General features: G+C 37.7%; 1 protein-coding gene across 1 annotated transcript in view; it reads right to left on the bottom strand.

The window, feature by feature from the left end:
* Positions 1-27,269, bottom strand: part of DTHD1 (death domain containing 1) — a 70,335-nt gene that overhangs the window by 29,420 nt on the left and 13,646 nt on the right. The window contains exons 6-8 of the mRNA XM_045998227.1: positions 13,727-13,891; positions 11,509-11,798; positions 3,602-3,846 (exon numbers count right to left, since the gene is read on the bottom strand). Coding sequence (XP_045854183.1) covers positions 3,602-3,846; positions 11,509-11,798; positions 13,727-13,891 — 700 coding nt within the window. The remainder of the gene's footprint in view (positions 1-3,601; positions 3,847-11,508; positions 11,799-13,726; positions 13,892-27,269) is intronic.

Raw genomic sequence — 27,269 nt, forward strand, 5'->3', positions numbered from 1 at the left:
CAGCCCCCCCCCCCCCCCCGCCTGTCAACCCACCAGTGTCACTAGAGCAGCAGAACAACAGAGTACAGAGTAAGCTGACGAAGTCATGTGCTAAACTGAGCCACCTGGAGAAGGTCCCCAGTGTCGCTTTTCTCTGTTCTCAAAGCTACACATAGATGCGCATCAACCCCCCCGCCCAGCTAAGTGTTCGTAAATGAGACTGTAAACCATTGGTTCAAGAGAATTTGAGTATTCCATGAAGTCCATAGTTCTTAAGTTTTAGAATCTAAGGAACGCTACAGACATCTCCTTCATTCATCCAGTTGCAAATATGTAAAGTACCTACTATGTGCCTGGCACTGTTCTAATCACTGACGGTGCAGCCAGAATAAGGAGACAAGGTCCTTCCCTCATGGAACTTGCTTTCTCAAGGGGCAAAGTCAAATGGAAGATATGTGAACAAATAAATAAATCTAATAGTTTCAATTAATTGTCAAAGTTATGAAGTAAATTTTAAAAGGCCCAAGTGTTAAGAAGTGACTGTAGATAAGGAGATGAGGGGAATAATGGTAGGAGGTGATATGTGAGCTAAAACCCAAAGGAAGAAGAACCAGCTATATCCAAGCCCAAGCATAGTGAGTAGCAAGTGCAAAGGCCCTGACTTGGAGATGAAAATGCTCAGAGGGAAAACTGATAGTGGGTATACACTTACACAGCTATACTGTTTTTATTTATTTATTTATTTATTTATTTTTTAAGATTTTATTTATTTATTTGACAGAGATCACAAGCAGGCAGAGAGGCAGATAGAGAGAGAGAGGGGAAGCAGGCTCCCTGCTGAGCAGAGAGCCTGACATGGAGCTCGATCCCAGGACCCTGGGATCATGACCTAAGCCGAAGGCAGAGGCTTTAACCCACTGAGCCACCCAGGCGCCCCAGCTATACTGTTTTTAAACATAATTTTTAAAGTATAAGTGGTTTAATAACAAATCCTACCAGTCACCCCTTAGAGCTCTGCTGAGGTGTGACTTCTCCCAGGAAGCTTTCTTTGACTTCCCCTTTTGGTGTGCTTGGTGTGTGTTCCCACAACACCCATTAGATATTTTCCCCTCTAATCAACACTCCCCCCATTAAATTTTAATATCACAGATATACAGTAGGCATATATTTGTATTTTATAAATTGAAAGTGTAAAGTCTTTTCAGCTTGCCCTAGAGTGAATTTTCTCTCCGGGAGGGTGATATTATCCTGGTGATATTATATAAGGGTGATATTATCCTACCCTACCTATGCCTTCCAGGAACCCCAGAATCTCCTCCAAACCAGGAAGTAAGGAATTAATGACTCTAGAACCCAGCACCTTGGCTGTCATGGCTGCTTTCAGTTTGACCAGAATCCAGGTCATATCATTCGTTATATAATTTTCCTATCACTTCATGCTAAAGCATAATACTCATGAAATTATTCAACAACTTCAGAGGTGAACATGGAAGTCCTAAAAATCCATCTTATGCCCTCAAGTTTATCCAAATCCTGGTTTTATCTGCTAAAGAGACAAGAGCAGAGAACGGTTGCTCATGTGGGAAGCTGATTTTCTGGGTTTGAGTCCTCATCAGACATTTAGTTAGCTATAGGACCAGGAGCAAGTTGACGAAAATTTCTATGCCTGTTTCCTGTAAAATGAGAACAGTGATGTCTCATGTGCAGATTTAATAATATGGGATATGTAAAGCACTTGAGAGACATTATAGTGGTTACTCTATGAATTATGAATCCCTGTTAAGTTATGTCTACCACCTCCAGTCCAACTAATTCCATTTCACCATAACATATTTTTTTCTTCATTTCCATTGGCCAAATTTCTACCAACTTGCAAACTCAGATAAAATGCTACCCATCATGAAATTTCTACCAGCATCAGCTTCTAGAAAAGCTCTTTCCTCCTCTGAACAACTATGAATACTGTTTATCCCACTAGTCTAATCATTTATTGCCTTACAAGGTGATTTTGTATATAGTTGACCTTTGAAGAACACAGGTTTGAAATGCATGGGTCAACCTATATACTGATTTTTTTAAATAAATACAGCACATTTACTGTAAATGTATTTTCCTTATGATTTTCTTAATGATATTCTTTTCTCATTTATAATAAGAATACAATATATTAAACACGTAGCATACAATGGGTCAATCGACAGTTTATGTCACCAGTAAGACTTCTAGTCAACAGTTAGCTATTAAGGGTTAAGTTTTGGGGGAGTGCAAAGTTATACTCAGATTTTTTACTATGCAGGGCTTGGTACTCCTAACCCCTGAGTTGTTCAAGGATCCACTGTACATGTTTTCCATACTGTTCTAGATTGCAAATCATTTAGACCACACTGCCCCATAGAAATATAGTTTGAGACAAATAAGTAATTTGAAATGTTCTAGTTAGCCACAGAAAAAAAACTTTTTTAAACAGGTGAAATTAATTTTATGGGGCTAAGTGATCATGTATTTTATTATATTATTTATATTATATTTTGATGATATATTTTATTTAACCCCATAGCCAAAATAACATAATTTATTATAAAATCAATATAAGCAAGTGATTAATGACTTACTTTGTGTTTTTTGTACTGTATCTTTGAAATCTAGTGTGTATTTTACACTTACAGCACATCTCAATTTGGACTAGTCATATTTCAACTATCCCACAAACACAGACGGATAGTGGTTATCATTTGGGACAACGCTGTTTTAGGGCATGTGTTATCCTCTCTATCTCCGTATTTTTCACAATGCCCAGCATAGCACATACCCTATTTCAGAAGCTCAAAAAATTACTTGTCAATTTATTAATTACTTTACTAATTAACTTAAAATCAGTATAAAAATCTAACAGTAGGGGAAACGTATTTCTGTTATTCATAACACAAAAAAGGAAAAACATGGAAAAATAATTTTAGCATCTTTAAAGAATAAGTTTGCTCATTGGAGTGATAAAATGAATTTTCAGTTATATTTCTCATTTAGAAAATACTTTAGAAATACTAAGTCCAAAAAAAAAAAAAAAAAAAAGAAATACTAAGTCCAGGATCATTGAAGAAAATAGTATGCACAGCAATAAAATTATTTGTTTGACCTATTTGGAGAAACAACTCAATCCTACCTTCCTGATAAGAATAAGAATTTCAGGTAAGAGTAACTCATCCTTAAGTGTGTGGGATTTGATAAAGCTTGATGAAAATGTTTTGAAGTTGTTTTCCTGCTCACCACATGACTTTTCCTAAATATGTTGTGTTCTGAAATATATTCAGTGTTTTCATAAATGACTTTCCAGTTATTCTAATGCAGTTACAGAAAATGAATGCCATTATTTCCATAATCATCAAGAACATACTAAGACCAGATCAACTTGAATTGTTCCTGTTAGAAAGTTGCTATGAAAGAAAGTGAAAATCCCAATAGGTGTTCCACCACTTTAAAATTGTAGCTCCCCACTCCTTCCTTATCAACTTTAGACCTGTTTTTCTTTTTAACCTTAAGTATCCATATGCATGAAGTATAGATTATGGTAGAGACTTAGGAAGAATTAGCAAAATATGGTAACTAGGGAAGTAAAATATCTTACCTTTGGCAATTTCAATGGTAATTTGCAAACTGGCAACTGGTGATGGTTTTCATCAAGTATAAGAGATTGATCCAAGTTGTGGACTACCTTTTCTTTAGGTATTTTATAAATTACAATGGTGCCCTTATAATGAGGGCAGCTATAGTTTCCAAATTCATCCACCTCTTTGATCTGGAGTTCCAGCCTGGGTTTTCTTTGTAAATGAAATATAAGCTTGTAATCTTTTTCATAATCCTTCCCATTGCCTAAAAAGAAGTAAAATGCTATTCTTATTATTAAAATATTACCATTTTGTCTTATTCACTTTTTAAAGTCCAAATAATTATTTTACTTTTTAATATAATTTAAGTTATTTTGGTATCATCACTTTTGCCAAAATTTAAGCAGCAGTGGTCTGAAACTGCAGATGACTAAAAGGGTTTCTTATCTATAATTGGGTCAGGTGCTCTCTGGCTGTTTCTAGATCTAAAAATCTTTGATTTTCTTTTTCCCTTCCATTTTGCTCTAACAAAAAAACTATTGGAAATATTCAGTTCTTTCTGTATTTAGAAAATTATTTTTACCTTTCAGTAATTGTCTTTTTTCTCTCCCCTAACTATTCATAGCATATGGGACACTATCGTGACCTCACCATAGGCATTCTAGATGTATGGTATTCACCAGCAGCATGTGGCTTTAAAATTAAAGGCGAAAATAATTAAAATTAAATAAAATGGAAAATCAATTCCTTAATCACTCCAGCCCCATTTCAAATATTCAATAACAACCTATGTTTAGTAACTACCTTATTTGACAGTGCAGGTGCAAAACATTTCTACCATCACAGAAATAGAGATATTTTAGCAAAATTTTTAAAATGGAAGATTTACTAGATTTATGTTACTGACATTTGTATTGAAACCTGATTAATTCCACCAAATAAGGGTACATCTTCTCAACTGCTCATTGCAAATACTAGAGCTTAGTTGGAGATAACTTTTCCCTCATGGAGGTTTTACCAGGACAATTTTATGTTGTCACTGCAAAAGCAAGACAGAGACTGCCATTTTCCTTAAGGCATGTCTACATTACCCTTCTCAAAATGTAAATATAAGCTAGATTGTAACAGTAAGATAGTATGTTTCAAACTTAGAGAGCTAAATCTACTTCCAGCCCAACTATTTATCCACACTGTAATACTTATCCAGTCATTTCACATCTCTGAACTTCTTGGAGGCTTAACTTCCTTATCTTTAAAACAAGAGAAATAAAACTTACCTCCTAGGATTGTTCTGGGAATGAAAAGAAATAATATGGATAAAGTGATCAGCACTTATTTTTTTTTTAAAATATCAACATGAAGCCTTTATATAGAAGTTGAAATTTCCTCCTATTCCTAGAAGCCTAAATGTTTACTACTCAGAGCTCTCTCTCATGGAAAACCTTCCCAATAAAAGAAGAGTTCAGTGAGAGATGTAGATGACACCAAAATTTTTCTCCCTGTTGGACTACCAGAGGCCATTTTGGTGAATCTCTAAAGCACAGTCAAATCCAGAATATGAAGAACTCCAGGTTATGAAAGGTGTTGGAGAATGTCTCTTCACAAAATTTTATATTTTAGGGGCAACTTGGCTGAATAGAATGATTCCTAGGACATCCTAGAAAAAGAATGACAAGCCAGGGCTTGCCTTCTTAAAGAGTTTCATTCTGATAAAAAAAAGAAAAAAAAATTGGAGTCACCAAAAATGTCACCTAGTAAATTAAGTAAATTAGAATTTATAGATCACTGGACACTTGACAAAGGTCTACTCCATTTTGCCCCAACAGAATACAACTTAATAAATCTCTCCTTCTCCCCTTTGAAAGATACTCCCTGCTAGGTATTAAATTACTTGTAATGAATAATTTAGTTGCAGGATATAAAAGATTGAGGGTGAAGCATAGCTACATTGGTTCAATTTAGATCTTAAATTTGTCCACCTTTCATTGCCAGTTAATTTTTTAAAATAAGGATCTGTAATGTAAATCTCTGACATGTTTATATATGAAATAAAGATTAAACTCTTAAGGATTTACTGGGAGTAAATAACATGATTTTAATGTCATAAATAGAAAGCATAGATTTTTTTTTTTAAGTTGGAATTTCATTGCTGCCAAGATATGGCACTACATTTTGAATGCCCCTTGGAAAAAAGTGCTTAAAATTAAAAAAAAAAAAAAAAAAAAAGACAAGCAACACAAAGAAATTTCACTATTCTATTTTTTTCTCCCACATTCTCATATTTAGAGAAGTAAAAGCAAAATTCATTTATTGCATTCCAAAATTATGAAATCAGCCATCAGCTGACCTTTTGAAAACCTCTTTCTCCTCAACATATTATGTAATATAGTTCCTAGAAGACATTGGAATAGTAGCTGTTCAATAAATATTTGTCATATGAAGAAATAAGGAATTTACTTATATTTTATGTTACTAGATATATCTTATAGCAATATATTTTCTTCTCAGTGAGGGGAATTGGGATATTTTTCAACAATTACATAGAAAGTACAAGTGTAGAAATACATGCTTTTGCTTAGAGAAGTCAGATGAGTAAGTTTAAGGCTAGCAAAATGAAGAACCAGAAGAATTTGGTAAGAACCACTGGCTCGGGGGTTCCCGTGTTCTAACACATCTCCACCACCTCTACCCGTATGCCACCATCATCCCTTGCTTGGTTTGCTACAATGGCTCATTTACCATCTCCCCAATTCTTCTTTTGCCTCTGAGATTACAACTGTGTTGGGAATCTATTCTATAATCCAACTCAGATTATGTGACTCCTCTGTGTAACAAGATGGCTCCCCATGTCACTTGGAATAAAAGGCAAACTCCTTGTTATGGCCTTCAAGGAATGCTCAGTACTCACCTCCTATCCCGAACTGTCCTCTCACTTCCTCTCATCAGCCCATTTCAGCCTCCTTGCTGTTCCTCAAACAGATCAGGCACACATCTGCCTCTGTTCAGGAGCACTCGGAATCCCTCAGCCTGGGACAAACTCCCCTGAGATAGGATTACAGCTCCTTTCTCGCCTTCTCTAAGTCTCTGCTTAAATGCCACTTTCTCAAAAAGTCCTCCTTCATGAGTAGATTTAAAATTGCAACTCTGGCACTCCCTCTAAGACTGTTGATATCTTTTCCTTACTTTATTTATCTATAAGGCACCTCTCCCCCATACACTGTACATTTCATTTACTTATTTGTTTTTTGTCTTTCTCCAGTAGAATAAAATATACACAAGGGCAGGAAATTTTTGTTGAATGAATGAAAGGGTGCTCATTCTAACATCCTACACATGTTTCTGGGAAGTGTACCTCCCCGGGCCAAAGACATTCAGGGCAACTTTGACACAGAGGGACCGCTTTAGGAATTACTAGACATGATGGGTCATGCTAAAGTGTCATTACATCAAATTTTATCTGCCCATTCCCTGGCACTTTCTGGATTTTGTGAGCATTGGGGGTTTAGATGACATGCAATAAGAGGTCTAAGTGCTGAATTAACATCTGTAACCTGGAGAATGAAAACATATATTTAGAAGGATGACAAAGACCAATATAAAAAAAAAACCCAGGGGAGCACTTATTTTCTCTTAGAAGGAGAAATAAAGTACATGGCCCATGATCTCATTAAAAGGAATCATTTCTATTCTATATAAATAAATACAAAATTTTTGACATTTCTCAAAGGACAGTCACCTAAACATCTAAATTAAAATTAAATAAAAATATTTAATTTTCAAAATATTTAAAAATTAAACATTTAAATACTTTAAATTGCATAATTCTATAATGTTAAATTCTTTCCTAAGTTTTTATCTTCCATTCTTCCAACAAATACTCCTTCTAACTGTCAGGCACTATACTAGGTGCTGGGTATGGAATGGTGCCCACTAACAGGACCGGACCTGCTCTCAAAGGACTGTAGTCGGAGAAAAGGACGTTGATCCAACAACTAAATGAATAAATGAAGATTGTATCTATGGCCAGGTACACAAGAGAGAAGTACAGATAGATCTGAAAAAGTAAGATAAGAACTGGAGCGCCTGGGTGGCTCAGGGGGTTAAGCCTCTGCCTTAGGCTCAGATTAGAATCTCAGGGTCCTGGGATCGAGTTCCGCGTCGGGCTTTCTGCTCCGCGGGGAGCCTGCTTCCTCCTCTCTCTCTCTCTGCCTGCCTCTCTGCCTACTTGTGATCTCTCTCTGTCAAATAAATAAATAAAATCTTTAAAAAAAAAAAGAAAGTAAGATAAGAACTGACATATCAGGAAAGGCGGGAACACTCTTCTAAACACGACCATCAGGATGAGGTATGAAAGTGGAGGTGGAGGTAACTGGAAGTGGGTGGAGTGGGTGGGTGGAGAGGAGAACCCCCTAAGCAAACATTAGCTGATTGTATGTCTTTGAGATTCACAGAAACAATCACAGGCTCTAATGAAAGGAGGAGGTACCAGAGCTTTCCTGGGAATCTTGCTCCTCTTACAGGGAGAGGAACCCAGTGAGGCCACACATCTGAGCAGAGGTCTCTAGGAAAAGCAAAAGAGAAACAATCTGGCATCCTGCCTTAGTCATTTCCCTCAAGTGAAGATGAGTTCTTCTCCATTCCTTACATGGAGGAATTGCTCAGGCACTCTTATTTTAGCTTATGTTCTCCCTCCCCATTACAGGCAATGATACACTCAGTGCCATGGCTTATGAGAATCATAGTAACTCACTCCTGTTTAGGGTACTAGATAAACACAGCTGCTCTTCCAAGTATTACAGGAAAATCACTGGCATCATTACTTTGGGTGGGACACTTCCAGTTTTTGACTATCTCCTCTTAGAGAGATTGTCCCAGGGTAGACACTGTGGTTTCTGTTTCGGAAGTCAAGTAGAAAGTATCTCTTCTACGTTCCTTCCTCCTCCTCCTCACCCTTCCCTTTCCCTTTTTCTGATACCCTGTCACTCACTCACTAGCTCCTGCCAGCTGACTCAGATGGCTGGGACAGTGAACGTGGAAGTGGAAAAGATGGTTCGCGCTGGGACACTATGGGTCTTATTTCTGAGATGCCAGAAAAGGGACAGACTCAGCTTCAAGTTTCATCATTTTTGTGACAACAAAGAGCCAATGGAGCTTGGCTTCATTTCCAGAATTAGAGAGAAAATAAGCATCATTAAAAATCGATGAGATCTCTATCAATTTATAAGTGAACTTATATATGTGAACTTAAATTACTTCGAGTCTATCACAAGATTCCTGGGCCAGAAATCCCCATAAAACCCATGCCTGACTTTTCCCCTACCCCTCACTTTTGCAAACAGACCTATTAGATTCTATTCCACATCAAGGAGAGAAGTTACAGAGGGGAAGTGGTTGAATTAGTAAAAAGAAATTGCTGGGATGGCAACTTCTCCAAAAAACTTTTTATCTCTTCTCTCATATAGCTGTTTTCTCTTTGTGTTCTCCTTTTTCTTCCTTTTCTCATTCTCTTCATCTTCTTTTTTTCCCATTTTATTTTATTTTATTTCTTTTCAGTGTTCCAACATTCATTGTTTATGCACCACACCCAGTGCTCCCCATGCAATCCATGCCCTCCTTAATACTCACCACCGGGCTCACCCATATCCCCACCCCCTGCCTCCAAAACCCTCAGTTTGTTTCTCAGAGTCCACAGTCTCTCATGGTTTGTCTCCCCCTCCGATTTCCCCCATCTCACTTCTCCTCTCCATCTCCCCATGCCCTCCGTGTTATTCGTTATGCTCCACAAGTAAGTGAAACCATATGATACTTGACTCTTTCTGCTTGACTTATTTCACTCAGCATAATCTCTTCCAGTCCCATCTATGTTGATATAAAAGTTGGGTATTTATCCTTTCTGATGGAGACATAATACTCCATTGTCTATATGGACCATATCTTCTTTATCCATTCATCCGCTGAAGGGCATCTTGTTTCTTTCCACAGTTTGGCAACTGTGGCCATTGCTGCTGAACATTGGGGTACAGGTGTCCCTATTTTTCACTACATCTGTATTTTGGGGTAAATACCCAGTAGTGCAATTGCAGGGTCCTAGGGTAGCTCTATTTTTAATTTCTTAAGGAATCTGCACACTGTTTTCCAAAGTGGCTGCACCAACTTGCATTCCCACCAACAGTGTAAGAGGGTTCCCCTTTCTCCACATCCCCTCCAACACTTGTTTTTTTACTGTCTTGTTCATTTGGGCCATTCTAACTGGTGTAAGGTGGTATCTCAACGTGTTTTTGATTTGAATCTCCCTGATGGCTAACGATGAAGAACATTTTTTCATGTGTCTGTTAGCCATTTGTATGTCTTCTTTGGAGAAGTGTATGTTCATGTCTTCTGCCCATTTTTTGATATGATTATCTGTTTTGTGTGTATTGAGCTTGAGGAGTTCTTTATAGATCTTGGATATCAGCCCTTGTTCTGTAGTGTCATTTGCAAATATCTTCTCCCATTCCATGGATTTCCTCTTTGTTTTGTTGTCTGTTTCCTTTGCTGTGCAGAAACTTTTGATCTTGATGAAGTCCCAAAAGTTCATTTTCATTTTTGTTTCCGTTGCCTTTGGAGACATGTCTTGAAAGAAGTTGCTGTGACTGATGTCAAAGAGGTTATTGCCTATGCTTTCCTCTAGGATTTTGATAGATTCCTGCATCACATTGAGGTCTTTTATCCATTTCAAGTTTATCCTTGTGTATGGTGTAAGAGAATGGTTGAGTCTCATTCTTCTACATATAGCTGTCCAATTTTCCCAGCACCATTTATTGAAGAGACTGTCCTTTTTCCAATGTATATTTTTTCCTGCTTTGTTGAAGATTATTTGACCATAGAGTTGAGGGTCCATATCTGGGCTCTCTATTCTGTTCCACTGGTCTGTTTTTACCTCTTTTTCTTATCTATTCCCCCACATCTCTCCCCATTATCCTGAAACTTCTCATATTCATTTGCATTGTTTGTTTTTCTTAGTATTGTCATATATTCCCTCATTCACTGCATACCTATTGAAAGTTCTTGATGTACCGGACTTTCGATGTACCAGGCTCAGGGGTACACGGGAAGACATAGTCATCATCCTCATGAAATTTACATTCCAGTGAAGAGCACAAGTATGTGAATGAAACATAAGCGAATAAATAAAATAATTTCAAGTTGTGGTAAGATTTATAATGGAAGCAAAAAAGCACCAGATAAATATGAGGGTGAGAGGTAAGCAGGGTGTCATCTAGATCAGAGAGGTTCTTAACCACTTTTGTGCCATGGACCCTTTTGGAACTTGGTGAAACCTATTGAGAAACCTATTGATTGCTTCTCAGAGTAGTCTTTTAAATATATAAAATGAAGTAAGTGGAAGTATAAATAAGATAATTATACTGGAATACAGTTCTGTGCACACATCTCTTGGGAATCTACTGATCCCAGATTAGATTCTTCACAGGACATCAGAAAGAGTTTAGTTATTATTTAAAGTAAATTAAGAGATAACTGTAAGGTTTTAATGATGGGGCAATAAAGTATGATTTATAGTTCTAAACGGTCACACTTGTTCCTGTGTGGGATTAGATTTTACACGGCTAACAGTGGAAGCAGAGGAGTATTTAGGAGGTAACTGCCCGTTGTGTGAGAGAGATGATTCTAGCTTGGACTCAGTAATCCTGGAGAAGACTATTCCTAGAAGAGTGTCACTTAGTGTCTGTCTGTAAGGATCATGCATCCCCTCATAAGAGAAAAGACCGGAAAGGAAGAAGCAAATAAGTGTTTTCCTCTTCCCACTTTTTAAAAGTCTCCTCTCAGTTTTCCAGAAGTGTCCTCAGTCCTACAAGTTTAACAAATTCTTTCTGACATTTATAGCTGTTAGCCCATAGAGAGTGCAACAAGGTGTCTTTATACTTACTTGAAGCAAAGATATTTCCAGTAAATCTTAAAAGAAGCTGGTCTCCTTCTTTTACTTGGAAGGGACGCGATGGCTCCGGGGGACCACTGAACGCTTCCAAGCGCAAGCCCCGAAGCACCTGGCTTAAATCTTTAGAGGGCACCACAAGGATAACTACTCTCCCGGGGTTGTCTTTCTGGTGGCACAGTACAGCACAGGCCATGGTGCTGAGCATGGCCTCCTCCAGAGCTTTCACAAACGAAACCAAATGGCTGTTTTCCACGTTGGAAGAAAGATGAAGCACAACAAACCTGCGTGGGAGCAAAGATGCCTGATGTAAGGGCCACCTGCTACGTCAAAGATATACTCATAACACATAACACCCAAGGAAAGAGCCAATCCCATCCAACATTCTTCAAAATCAAGCATGCTGAAAACCCAATAGTTAGATTCGTGAATGACGTTCATGCAACTCTTGGCAGCCCGGAAAATGTTCAAACCAAACCTGGATCTAAACAGATGTTCATAGATGAAGCAATTGTCCAGCATCAGATCAGCTCTAAATATGGCAGCATATTAAATTATATTTTAACTAGCATTACCAAAGAGCATTACTTCAAACTAGGAAGAGAAGGATAATCAAGGTCATCCATTTACTACCAATGGGACAAAGAATACAGGTCATAATTAAGTGGGGATTAAACATTTCATCTCTGTCTCTGTGTGGTAAGGATGGTTATGCATGGACCCTGTTGTGCGTTGAATTTTATCCCCTCTACCCAAATTCATATGTTGGAGGCCTAACCCCCAGTTCCTTAGAATGTGACTTTATTTTGAGGTAGGGTCTTGACAGAGGTAATCAAGTTAACGTGAAGTCAGTAGGTATATCCTAACCCAATATGACTGGTGTCATAAAAAGGGGAAATCTGGACATAGAACTATGCATACACAGGGAAAGCCATGTGAACATGACAATGGCCATCTACAAGCCAAGGAAAGAGACCTGGAACAGATCCTTCCTCACAGTCCTCAGAAGGAAGGAAACTTGCTAACAACTTGATCTTGGACTTCTAGCCTCTAGAATGATGAGCCAATACGTTCCTGTTGTCAAAGCCACCTAGTTTGTGGGACTGTATTAGGGCAGCCTGGCAGACTAATAAATACGCCTTTCTCTGGGCTGGATCATGACCCTTTCACACATTTCTCCCGACTCTTCTCCAGAGAATTACCCTACAGGAGCCCGCTCAGCCAGAACATCCCTGCACCCGCAGACAAGGACTGACTGATGCAGGGGTATAAAGCTATCTTTCTTGATCCTCATGCTCCAGAGCTTCCCTGAGGTATCAGGCTGAGGTAAAACTTCTACTGAAACCAGAGGTTTTCCGATCTTATTCCTTTGCCCTAGTTGTTTCTTTCATTGCCTTACAAGATTCACCTAAGGGTTCTCCTTCAATAAATCAATAAATTCTCATCTTAGACTGTTTCTGACCCAAGACAATTGTAAAGGTAAGATCTTCCATTTTAAAACAAAAGCAATCTTTAGCCATAGGATTGCCTTCTCTTTAAGAGTGTCTGCTTCTCACGAGCTTTAAAACTGTCTAAAACCCTTTTCATAATGAACTGTCTAGAAAACATGGAAATGAGAAAGCAAAATGAGGACACAGAAATAACGAATCAGTTTACATATACACAGTTATGAGATGAGCATAGTAGGAACAACAAATTACTGTCTTTATGGAATTTCATAAATAAAGATGCTATTTTAAAACTATTTGGGAGTTGGGGCGCCTGGGTGGCTCAGGGGGTTAAAGCCTCTGCCTTCGGCTCAGGTCATGATCCCAGGGTCCTGGGATCGAGCCCCACGTCTGGCTCTCTGCTCCGCAGGGAGCCTGCTTCCTCCTCTCTCTCTGCCTGCCTCTCTGCCTAGTTGTGATTTCTCTCTGTCAAATAAATATTTTTAAAAAAAAAAAAACAACTATTTGGGAGTTAAAAGAAACCTTAAACAATACATCTAAGTTATGAGGGCTTTCCAAAAGCACTTATGAAACTCTCATGAATGAAATTATAGACAGCGTATTCATATCAATCCCGGCCAACGTTTGAAGCACACCCTGAAGGACCATTGATACTCTTATTTGAAGAATAAAAAATTGAATCCTATAGTTCCATTTCTATAAATATCAATTGTAAATCATCAGAATATAGTATCATCAACTTTTAGTAATTACCATTGTATTACCTCTCTAAATGTTCACACAATTCAAATGCTACCAAGCCACTCTGCATGTTTCTCACCACCACATCATCCAGACCAAACCAATCACTGTCGCAGCTTCTGAATCCCAGTAGTCTCAAAGATTCACAGGCATTGTTGCCAGGTTTTCTTGGGGAAGCGCTTTTTGTCCTATATAATGGTAGCAGAAGAAAGACTGGTAAAATTTGCGTGGCATAAATCTTATTTAATGCATTCATTCTTTCATTAAGCAAATAATTCAACAACAATACATTGTGGTATTCTATGGGCCAGTAATTATGCTAGGCACCAGGAATACAAAGATAAGAAATATACAGCCCTTGCTTTGCAGAAGCTCACAGGATTACAGCATTATCCAAACACAGGACAAGGTGATCAGTGTGGTAATTAAGGGAATGTGCAGGATGGCTTAGAGCAGAAGGAAAGGCTCAGGGACGCTTGCAAAGTGGAAAGGTTAGTATTGTGGTGAGCTTTGGAGAACAAGAAGCATTTTATTACTGACAAAAGAGTTAAGGGAAAACCCCAAAACATGAATAAACTTGCTGGTAAGTACAGATGCCTTAGAAGAGCCAGATTAGTAGAGGTGCCTGATAGGTAAGACCACAGACTTGGGAGCAAGACTTTCTACTTTCAAATCGTGGGTGAATCTGCATCTTATTAACTATCTAACCATGGGCAAGATATTTGTTCTCTCTGTATCACTGTTTCCTTATTATTTCCTTATTATTTCCTTATAGTATGAGAGTAACATCAGTATCTACATCATGGAATGAAATCGGTATTTGTAAAGCACTTATAATCGTACTAAGCATTAATGTCTTTAATATTCTCATCGTAAAAAAAAAATATTCCCATCCTACTTCCTACAGCAGACATAGAAATTAGCTTTCTTGTACAGTGCTCCTTCCTTTTCAACCTGCTCCACTCAGATCCCCTAAAAGGGGCAGTTGTATGTATCATGTGCTACCTTCCATCAGCCAGAGCTGGACTAACTCACAGTAGACCAATTTTCAGCACTGAAAAAAATTTTATCCTTTTTCTTTGGAATTTGTCTAAGAGGGGCTCAGAGATTATAACTTGTCATGTTGTCTTTTAGCTACGCTGCCCTGGATTATGAAAATAATAATCACAGAGATTAGTAAGAAAGGAAAAATAGAGGAGACGCTAAAAGAGAAAAGGAGAAACATCACAATGAAAGAATTGATGTAGTCCTAGAGATGGAATGGGTAGTCTTAAAATAAACTTTTCTTTTCCTGAATTCACTTAAATGGGTTTATATTACTCACTGAGGAAGAAGTCCTTGATACTGACCATCTTGGAGTGGGGAAAATTGTCTAATGATGCTACTATTCATGAGGGTTTCAGAACCATTTTAGCTAGCTACTAAGAATGAAGACACAAATGTGAATCCCACATCTTTATTTGTGAATAGAATTAGTTACGGTTGGAAGTGTCTGGTGACTCAGCCGGTTGAGCATCTGCCCTCGACTCAGGTCATGATCCCAGAGTCCCAGGATCGAGCCCTGCATTAGGTTCCCTGCTCAGTGGGGAGTCTACTTCTCCCTCTGTCCCTACTCTGCTCTCATGCTCTCTTTCACTCACTCTTTCTCACATAAATAAATAAAACCTTAAAAAAATAATTAGTTATGGCTTTAAATCTACCTTAGTGTTACAAGTTGAGCTGTTTTATGACCCATAAGTTAGTGACTAAATCATATTTAAAATGTCCACTCTGAAAACTTTAGACTCTTCTGATTCCTTCAGGGAATCAACTAGTTTAAAATAAGGAAGATAGTGAAGAAATGGCATTTAGTTTTTGGGTTTTGTTTAAAAACTACAAATACAGTGAATTTTGTAATCCTTCAAAGTTAATAATTTTTTAACACAGGAAGATACACTCAAAGTGAATCCAAAACTTTGACCATTTACTAGAAACTGGCTTAAAGAAATGTATTATTGATTTCTTTTTCTGAAGACGATTCTTACTTTTTTTTTCTACCAATGCCTTAAATTTTTGTGGGGACCTATAGATTCTTCGCTGTAGTGGAAATGGTGCTACTCCCAGGTCAAGGTGGATGTAAAACCCGAGCTAAATAGTGCATTTGGCATTCATTAATACAGTTAGGGAAAAAATCCAGTTTTCCCCCATTCTGATCATATGATAGGACTGCCTTTCCTTTTTTAAAATTATTTTTAAATTTAAGTTTGATTAATTAACATATAATTGTTTATTCATTTCAGGGATGCTAGGCTTTGATTCGTCAGTCTTATATAATACCCAGTGCCCATTACAACACATACTCTCCCCAATGTCCATCTCCCAGTTACCCCATCCCTCCACCCCACAGCCCTCCAGCCACCCTCAGTTTGTTTCCTATGATTAAGAGTCTCTTATGGTTTGTCTCCCTCTCTGGTTTCATCCTGTTTCATTTTTTCCCTCTCTTCCCCTATAATCCTCTGCCTTATTTCTCCAATTCCAGATATCAGTGAGCTCATATGATAATTGATTTTCTCTGATTGACTTATTTCGCTTAGCATAATACACTGTAGTCCCATCCATGTTGTTGCAAATGGCAAGATTTCATTTTTGAGAGCTGCATAATATTCCATTGCATATGTGTCTGTCTGTCTGTCTGTCTGTCTCTCTCTCTCTATATATATATATATATCACATATTCTTTATCCATTCATCTGTAAAAGGACATCTGGGCTCTTTCCATGGTTTGGCTATTGTGGACATTGTTGCTGTAAACACTAGGGTGCAGATGCCCCTTCGGATCACTACATTTGTATCTTTCAGGTAAATATCCAGTAGTGCAATTGCTGGGTCATAGTGTAATTTTATTTTCAACTTTTTGAGGAACCTCCATACCATTTTCCAGAGTGAACTGCACTTCCTGTCCCCTGTGGTTCAGTGGGGCTATATGACTAATTGTGGTTAATAAACGGTGAATGTCACTTGGAGACCAAGCATTTAATTGCTCATGTGAATCTATCCAAAGCTTTTTCTCCTGCTACTTGACAGCAGCCAGAAAGTGGCTGCCTTTCAGCCAGAGTCCTGGAGTAAGGATAACCAAGGAGCAGCCTGCCTTTGATGACAACACAGCATGTGTGAGATATAAAGATTATAACCGGCCCTTGGGAATTCAGGTTTTTGTTAATATGCCATAACGTAACCTAGCCTGCCCTGTATAGTGCATCATCCTTCTGGTCCCAGTGATCTGTTCAGGGATGGGTTTGTAATTGATTTAGAGTAAGAATAATTCTCAGGGCCTTTATGCATATCCATGGGGAAGCTTCCCGTTTTCCACTGGACATGGAGTTATCAAGATGTAGCTATTGCCAGCATGAGGAACAAGAGAATGTCAGAGAATGAAATTGGCACAGAGAAAGGCAGAAAGAGAAGAGAGAGGCTAAGTACTTTCTAGTTTAAGAGGAAATGTAAAGATAAACATATCCCAAGACTTTATTTACATGAACCAAAGAATTTCTTTCTCCTTAAAATTTTGAGTTTCCTTTTCTGACACTTAAAATAAAAATAAAAAATCCTTAATGACATAAAGATCAAAATTAGATTTCATTTTTTCCATCTTTATTGAGATATAACTGACATATCATAGAAGGTGTACAATGTGATGATTTAATACATGTATATGTTGTAAAATGATTGTTGTAGTAAAGCTAGTTAACACATCCATGATTTCAAATTTAGACTTTAATGTGATAATGCATATACCTCATCTTGAAATTAAATGATTTGGCAGCATCCTTGCTTACCCCAGCTATTCCTGACAACTCTGCAAATAAACCCTTCCTTGTATATATGCTATTAGCAGACTTTCATGTCTAGTATTGCCTAATAGTGAATAGCACCTGCTCACACTCCATGAGACATTCTGATGTATTAAGAGATCCTTAAAACATAATCAACCTTTATTAAATCAGTTTGTTTATTCAAGAATAATTGACCTTGCTATTTCTTTTCTTTTTTTTTTTTTTTTACTCTTTTTTTTTTTTTCCCATTTTATTTATTTTTTCAGCGTAACAGTATTCATTCTTTTTGCACAACACCCAGTGCTCCATGCAAAACGTGCCCTCCCCATTACCCACCACCTGTTCCCCCAACCTCCCACTCCTGACCCTTCAAAACCCTCAGGTTGTTTTTCAGAGTCCATAGTCTCTTATGGTTCGCCTCCCCTCCCCAATGTCCATAGCCCGCTCCCCCTCTCCCAATCCCACCTCCCCCCAGCAACCCCCAGTTTGTTTTGTGAGATTAAGAGTCATTTATGGTTTGTCTCCCTCCCAATCCCATCTCGTTTCATTTATTCTTCTCCTATCCCCCTACCCCCCCATGTTGCTTCTCCATGTCCTCATATCAGGGAGATCATATGATAGTTGTCTTTCTCCGATTGACTTATTTCACTAAGCATGATACGCTCTAGTTCCATCCACGTCGTCGCAAATGGCAAGATTTCATTTCTTTTGATGGCTGCATAGTATTCCATTGTGTATATATACCACATCTTCTTGATCCATTCATCTGTTGATGGACATCTAGGTTCTTTCCATAGTCTGGCTATTGTAGACATTGCTGCTATAAACATTCGGGTACACGTGCCCCTTCGGATCACTATGTTTGTATCTTTAGGGTAAATACCCAGTAGTGCAATTGCTGGGTCATAGGGTAGTTCTATTTTCAACATTTTGAGGAACCTCCATGCTGTTTTCCAGAGTGGTTGGACCAGCTTGCATTCCCACCAACAGTGGAGGAGGGTTCCCCTTTCTCCACATCCTCTCCAGCATCTGTCATTTCCTGACTTGTTAATTTTAGCCATTCTGACTGGTGTGAGGTGATATCTCATTGTGGTTTTGATTTGTATTTCCCTGATGCCGAGTGACGTGGAGCACTTTTTCATGTGTCTGTTGGCCATCTGGATGTCTTCTTTGCAGAAATGTCTGTTCATGTCCTCTGCCCATTTCTTGATTGGATTGTTTGTTCTTTGGGTGTTGAGTTTGCTAAGTTCCTTATAGATTTTGGATACTAGCCCTTTATCTGATATGTCGTTTGCAAATATCTTCTCCCATTCTGTCAGTTGTCTTTTGGTTTTGTTAACTGTTTCCTTTGCTGTGCAAAAGCTTTTGATCTTGATGAAATCCCAATAGTTCATTTTTGCCCTTGCTTCCCTTGCCTTTGCCGTTGTTCCCAGGAAGATGTTGCTGCGGCTGAGGTCGAAGAGGTTGCTGCCTGCATTCTCCTCAAGGATTTTGATGGATTCCTTTCTCACATTGAGGTCCTTCATCCATTTGGAGTCTATTTTCGTGTGTGGTGTAAGGAAGTGGTCCAATTTCATTTTTCTGCATGTGGCTGTCCAATTTTCCCAGCACCATTTATTGAAGAGGCTGTCTTTTTTCCATTGGACATTCTTTCCTGCTTTGTCGAAGATGAGTTGGCCATAGAGTTGAGGGTCGATTTCTGGGCTCTCTATTCTGTTCCACTGATCTATGTGTCTGTTTTTGTGCCAGTACCATGCTGTCTTGATGATGACAGCTTTGTAATAGAGCTTGAAGTACGGAATTGTGATGCCACCAACTTTGGCTTTGTTCTTCAATATTCCTTTGGCTATTCGAGGTCTTTTCTGGTTCCATATAAATTTTAGGATCATTTGTTCCATTTCTTTGAAAAAAATGGATGGTATTTTGATAGGGATTGCATTAAATGTGTAGATTGCTTTAGGTAGCATAGACATTTTCACAATATTTATTCTTCCAATCCAGGAGCATGGAACATTTTTCCATTTTTTTGTGTCTTCCTCAATTTCTTTCATGAGTATAATTTTCTGTGTATAGATTCTTAGTCTCTTTGGTTAGGTTTATTCCTAGGTATCTTATAGTTTTGGGTACAATTGTGAATGGGATTGACTCCTTAATTTCTCTTTCTTCAGTCTTGTTGTTGGTGTACAGAAATGCAACTGATTTCTGTGCATTGATTTTATATCCTGACACTTTACTGAATTCCTGTACAAGTTCTAGCAGTTTTGGAGTGGAGTCTTTTGGGTTTTCCACATATAGTATCATATCATCTGCGAAGAGTGATAGTTTGACTTCCTCTTTACGAATTTGGATGCCTTTAATTTCTTTTTGTTGTCTGATTGCTGAGGCTAGGACTTCTAATACTATGTTGAATAGCAGTGGTGATAATGGACATCCCTGCCGTGTTCCTGACCTTAATGGAAAAGCTTTCAGTTTTTCTCCATTGAGAATGATATTTGCGGTGGGTTTTTCATAGATGGCTTTGATAATATTGAGGTATGTGCCCTCTATCCCTACACTTTGAAGAGTTTTGATCAGGAAGGGATGCTGTACTTTGTCAAATGCTTTTTCAGCATCTATTGAGAGTATCATATGGTTCTTGTTCTTTCTTTTATTAATGTGTTCTATCACATTGATTGATTTGCGGATGTTGAACCAACCCTGCAGCCCTGGAATAAATCCCACTTGATCGTGGTGAATAATCCTTTTAATGTACTGTTGAATCCTATTGGCTAGTATTTTGGCGAGAATTTTTGCGTCTGTGTTCATCAAGGATATTGGTCTGTAGTTCTCTTTTTTGGTGGGATCCTTGTCTGGTTTTGGGATCAAGGTGATGCTGGCCTCATAGAATGAGTTTGGAAGTTTTCCTTCCATTTCTATTTTTTGGAACAGTTTCAGGAGAATAGGAATGAGTTCTTCTTTAAATGTTTGGTAGAATTCCCCTGGGAAGCCATCTGGCCCTGGGCTGTTGTTTGTTTGGAGATTTTTGATGACTGTTTCAATCTCCTTACTGGTTAGAAACTGTTTTTTATCCCCTTTCTCCCCCCCACAATTTGGGGTCTCTTCTGATTTGGTTACAGCGCATTTTTCCGGGGTCTTTGCCACCCTATTAGTAGTTTATTTGCTCCTTCATATCCTCTTATCTGGACAAAATGACAAGGCGGAAAAAATCACCACAAACAAAAGAACAAGAGACAGTACCGAAGGCTAGGGACCTAATCAACACAGACATTGGTACTATGTCAGATCAAGAGTTCAGAATGACGATTCTGAACATTCTAGCCGGGCTCGAAAAAGGCATGGAAGATATTAGAGAAACCCTCTCTGGAGATATTAAAGCCCTTTCTGGAGAAATTAAAGAACTAAAATCTAACCAAGTTGAAATCAAAAAAGCTATTAATGAGGTGCAATCAAAAATGGAGGCTCTCACTGCTAGGATCAATGAGGCAGAAGAAAGAATTAGTGATATAGAAGACCAAATGACAGAGAATAAGGAAGCCGAGCAAAAGAGGGACAAACAGCTACTGGACCATGAGGGGAGAATTCGAGAGATAAGTGACACCATAAGACGAAACAACATTAGAATAATTGGGATTCCAGAAGAAGAAGAAACAGAGAGGGGAGCAGAAGGTCTATTGGAGAGAATCATTGGAGAGAATTTCCCTAATATGGCAAAGGGAACAAGCATCAAAATCCAGGAGATGCAGAGAACCCCCCTCAAAGTCAACAAGAATAGGTCCACACCCCATCACCTAATAGTAAAATTGACAAGTCTTAGTGACAAAGAGAAAATCCTGAAAGCAGCCCGAGAAAAGAAGTCTGTAACATACAATGGTAAAAATATTAGATTGGCAGCAGACTTATCCACAGAGACCTGGCAGGCCAGGAAGAGCTGGCATGATATATTCAGAGCACTCAACGAGAAAAACATGCAGCCAAGAATACTCTATCCAGCTAGGCTATCATTGAAAATAGAAGAAGAGATCAAAAGCTTCCAGGACAAACAAAAACTGAAAGAATTTGCAAACACCAAACCAGCTCTCCAGGAAATATTGAAAGCGGTCCTCTAAGCAAAGTGACCTTGCTATTTCTTAAGGACATTTTCTGTATCAAAATTCCAGGCATTAATGGAATTATAATTGGCCTATTTATGTTCGATTGTTCAATTATAATTAACAGGGACATAGAAAAACATGAAAAATCCCATTATGTTCACATAGATGGAAAAAACAATTTCCAGAATTTGTAATACAATTCCCCCAAAAATAACGTGTCTGGGTAGACAAAGCAGCAGATGTGCACTCCAGACTGCCCTTCCCAGGTCTAACAGTACCCCCAATACATTGCTCTGAGATAAATGCCTTAATGCCACAAAATTAAAAGATACTCAGAAGATTTTTCCCAAGATAAAAAAAAAAAAAAAAAAAAAGATCTATTCCAATGTTCCACAAGTAGAAATAGACATTGCTGGGAACTTTTCAAGGAGAGTTTCTTTTTTTCTATAGCAGTTTTAGGCTTACAGCAAAATTGAGAGGAAGGGGGCACCTGGGTGGCTCAGTGGGTTAAAGCCTCTGCCTTTCGCTCAGGTCATGATCCCAGGGTCCTGGGATCGAGCCCCGCATCGGGCTCTCTGCTTGGCAGGGAGCCTGCTTCCTCCTCTCTCTCTGCCTGCCTCTCTCCCTACTTGTGATCTCTATCTGTCAAATAAATAAATAAAATCTTAAAAAAAAAATTGAGAAGAAGGTACAGAGATTCCCTATTTATCTCCTACCCCCGCATATGCATACCTAATATACTATCAATACCCCCCATCAAAGTGGCATCTTTGTTATAATTCATGGACTTACACTTACACAGCGTAATCATCCAAAGTCCACAGTCTACCTCAGAGTTCACTCTTTGTGTTGTATATTCCGTAGGTTCGAACAAATGTAGAATGACATGTACCCATCATCATATTACCATGCAGAGTATTTTCACCTCCCTAAGAATCTTCCGTACTCTGCCTATTTGTCTCTCTTTCACTCCAACCTCTGACAAACGCTAATCTTTTTACTGTCTCCATGGTTTTGCCTTTTCCAAAACGTCATACAGTACGTATCATGTAGACTTTTCAGACCGACTTCTTTCACTTAGTAATATACATTTAAAATTCCTCCATGTCTTTTTTGGCTTCATAGCTCATTTCTTTTTGGTACTGAATAATTTTCTACTGTGGATGTTATCTATCCATTCATCCACTGAAGGACATCTTGGTTACCTCCATGTTTGACAATTATGAATAAATAAATTATGAATAAATTATGCAGGTGTTTGTGTTGACATGTTTTCAACTTTTCTGGATAAATAACAAGAAGTGCTTAGGAGAAGAGTATGTTTAGTTTTGTAAGAAACCAACAGTTTTCCAGCTGTACTATTTTGAATTCCCACCAGCAATGAATAAGAATTCCTGCTGCTCCACAACCTCACCAGTATTTAAGGTTGTCAGTATTCTGGATTTTGGCCATCCATTAAGATGTGTATTGATGTATCATTTTTGCTTTAATTTGTATCTCAGTGATGACATATATAGAGCATCTTTTCGGATTCTTATTTGCCAACTATATATCTTCTTTGATGAGGTATTTCTTAAGGTCTTTGGACCATTTTTTAACTAGGTTTTTTGTTTCTTATTGTTAAGTTTTAAGGTTCTTTATATATTTTGGAAAACAGTCCTTTATCAGACATGTCTTTTGAAAATATTTTCTCCCAATCTGTGACTCATTTTATTTTCTTGATATTCTTTCCCAGAGCAGAAATGTTTAATTTCATGATATCCAGCATATGAATTATTTCTATCAGGAATCATGCCTTTAGTGTTGTATCTAAAAGCCATTGCCATACCCGAGGTCATCTAAGTTTTCACTTACGTTATCTTCTAGGAGTTTTATAGTTTTTGCATTTTACATTTATGTCTATAATTATTATTATGTCTATAATCCATGTTGGGTTAATTTTTGTGAATAGTGTAAGGTCTGTGTCTAGATTCATTGTTTTTTGCATGTGGACATCTACTTGTTCTAGCACTGTTTCTTCAGAAGACTGTCTTCTCCATTGCATTGCCTTTTTCCTTTGTCAAATATGAGTTAACTATACATATATATGTGGATCTATTTCTGGGCTCTCTATTGGGTTCTATTGATCTATTCGCCTATTCTTTCCCTAGTACCACACTGTGTTGATTACTACAGTTATAAGGTAAATCTCAAAATCAGGTATTGCTCCTCTTCCAACTCTGTTCGTCTCCTGTGTTGGCTATTCTGGGGGATCATCTCTTTTTGATTTCTTAAGTTACATGGTAGTTTCACCGACTGGTCTATTTTATTCTTATGTGATATGACATATCTGTTTCACAAATATTCTCGTATATGACTCACATGTTACATTTGAACAAGATCATCTTAAAACCAACAACATTATGCAGAAATAGCATTTTTCATGAACAAAAATGTTTTCCCATTTGACTCTCTAAAATGTTTTTAATATAATATGGAATAAACTTTTATTAAATAAGTTAATGTCACCTTTCATTACTGTCAAGATATCTTTTCTGGTTCATAATTAAATGGCTTTTTCCCAGAAACCATTCAGACATAAAGGAATGTGGTGTGATAAAGACATTTAATTCTTTTTATTTAGATTATGTTTTGGCCTCAACTAGTTTTTATCTTTTTAATTTAATGAGGTATGGAGTGTTTCATTGTATTCCTATTTCCACAGAAAATGTTCACCTATTTTCACCCTTTGATGAAAGAATGTTAAACAAACAGCTGGTATAGGGTTTATTTTATTGTTGTTGTTTTTTAAGATTTTATTTATTTATTTGGCAGAGAGACAGTGAGACAATACAAGCAGGGGGAGTGGGAGAAGGAGAAGCAGGCTTCCCTGCTGAGCAGGGAACCCGATGCAGGGCTCAATCCCAGGATCCTGAGATCATGACCTTAGCTGAAGACAGACACTTAATTACTGAGCCACCCAGCTGACCCCCATTTTATTGTTTTATGCTCCACTGGATAGAGAAAATGCATCTACCATATCTAGAGCTAATAACAACAGAGTCTATTATAAAATACTAATTTAATATTGTTAAAAAAATAGAAGGATTACTAATACTATTTACATTTCCACAAATTTATTCATTAATTTATTTAACTCATGCAACATTTATTGAGCACCTACTATGTTGTACTTGTGCTGAGTGATGCTAAATGGAAAAGAGAATTTAATAATACTATGGTATGATATAGGATGTGCAGAAAGAATGGGACTGACACAAAGAGAGAAAAAATCAGTCCCTCTTCGAGATTTTAGAATGTCTTGACAAATAAGGAAAGAGTTGAACTACCACTTACAGAATAAACCAGAGTTCTTTATGTAAACATGGATGGAAAAAGGATTTTCTAGCAGAAAGTTCATATACTATAGCAAAGAAACAGAGAAAAAAAAGACATCTGCACTTTGGCCAATTGAATTGATGACAAATGGTCATCTTCCTGCTACATGGAAATGCTGGACAAAAACTCTCTTTCTTAAACACACAGACACACAGAGAGCAAGGTAGGGGAACTCAAAAGCCAGAAAGGAAATCCCTTAGGTCTGGAAATTAACAAAATCTCAAAAAACTAGGGGCACCTGGGGGCCTCAGTAGGGTAAGCGGCTGCCTTTGTCTCAAGTCATGATCTTCAAGTCCTTTGATAGAGCCCCAGAGGGCTCCCTGCTCAGCAGTGAGTCTGCTTCTCCATTTCCTTCAGCCACTCCCCACCCCCCCCAACTCATGCTCACTCTCTCTCCCTCAAATAAATAAATAAGATCTTTTTTAAAAAAATCTCAAAAAGTTAGAATTCCCTTCTCTCCCTAGGGAACATGAGCAATTGATTCTACGGATACTTCCGGGGTCATCAGTCTCCTCCACACACACACACAGCCCCGCCCACCATGCATTCACACCAGGCGTGTGGGGCTGGAGGTGAACATATTAGCAGGCACATTCTATGCAGCCCCTAGCTATTGGCTGGAACTAACTCAGTCATAAAACTGGAATCCCAAAAGGGCAGCAGTGGCCATGAAATGAGAAACAAAAACCACCAAACTCTCTTAGAACATGGGCTCAAGAAATTAACAAACACGCAAAGCAGCTCTGGGCAGGAGGGAAGGGGAGAAGAAAAGTTGATCTGACGAAAAATCGTAATCAATACTTGGAAATGAATTTCTAAGGAGAGAACCAGCATTATAGACAGTGTTCTGGATTATACCATGCTAATAGATAATAGTAAACATGTTAATAGGTAGGTGATAGAATAATCTGAATGAAACCATAAAATGAGTGTGTTTACAAAGATTAAGGGGATAAAGAAAGAAACGGAAAGCTTAATGAAAAACAAAGCATCGTGGAAAAATGATTTTTAAAATATAGCAATAGACTTTTAAAAATGAGCATTATAATGAGTGAGATGAACAGTTGAAAGAACTGATTTAAAAAATAGTAAAATATTTTAAAAATGGTAAAATACATGACAAATCTAAGGAAATCACCTCAAATATAGCATAGATGGTGTTAAAAGTATTAGAGATTTGTATAAGATGAACAATAGTATCGATTATATTTAACCCATTTAAAGCTATTTAATGTAACTGCTTATTTTATTTAATCATCTTTTTCCTTTAATACCCTATGCTGTTTTCTTGTTTGTTTGGGTTTTTTGGGTAATCCTTTGCCATATCGACTTTTCCTTTCTGCTTTTTGCTTTTATGAATGAGACTGAGGCAAGACTAATGTTATTCCTTTTTACTTAATCTGTTTCTGCTGAATGGGTTGTTATAGAGTTGTTTCCTTTAAATGTACATTTCCATTTCCTAAGTCATGTCTATGTAAGCATTGTTACTTTTTTTCTTTTTCATAATTGTGTCTAGTAATCAATCAGCACTTTCTAACTCAAGGCTTTAATCAACATCAAGAAATTAAATTCAACTATCCCTTTGATTATTGCTTCTTTTATGGTTGTTTTGGTTGTTCCTTTGATGGTACCCATAATTATTAGGTGACATCACTTCAAATGATTCCTTATCATACCTGGGTCCCTTTTCATCTCTGCTTGTTATCTTTGTATCTCATCCTGTGTCCTCATCTTGCTCTGGTGTATCCTGATGGCTTTCTGCCTCAGAAATTTTGCTTACTGGATACTACTAAGTTTCCAAAATAGATTCCCATAATACTCTCCAGGGAACTGGGATTCTCATTATTCAAGTTACTGTGAAATGTCAGGATGATGTTCTCTTTCCCAATTTCTATAATTTGATTTTTGTGGTTTTGTTCTGCTTTTGGAATCTTTTTGATTGGTATTAAGTTTTTTTTCCTCCCCCTAAAGAAACCATGTAGGGCTTTTTTCCTTAATCTTGAATAAATATTCATCCACACACTTCCAGTTTGGCAACCACTTGAATCTCTTTAAGAGATTTAGATCTGGAGAGCAGATCCATGTGCATAATTTAGAAATCAATTTTCAGTGTCTAATCATTTTTACTGACTCATTTATCTGGATGACCACATGTCATCTTTTCCTACCTGAGATAACTGGATTTTAAGTGTTTTGAATCAATTAAGTGTATGAAAATGTGCCACCATCTGCATGATTTCTACTAGGGCTCTTAATGTCTCTATTCTTATCCCTATACTTATGGG

This window comes from Meles meles, chromosome 2, assembly GCF_922984935.1.
Source record: "Meles meles chromosome 2, mMelMel3.1 paternal haplotype, whole genome shotgun sequence".
In the NCBI taxonomy this organism is placed as follows: domain Eukaryota; kingdom Metazoa; phylum Chordata; class Mammalia; order Carnivora; family Mustelidae; genus Meles; species Meles meles.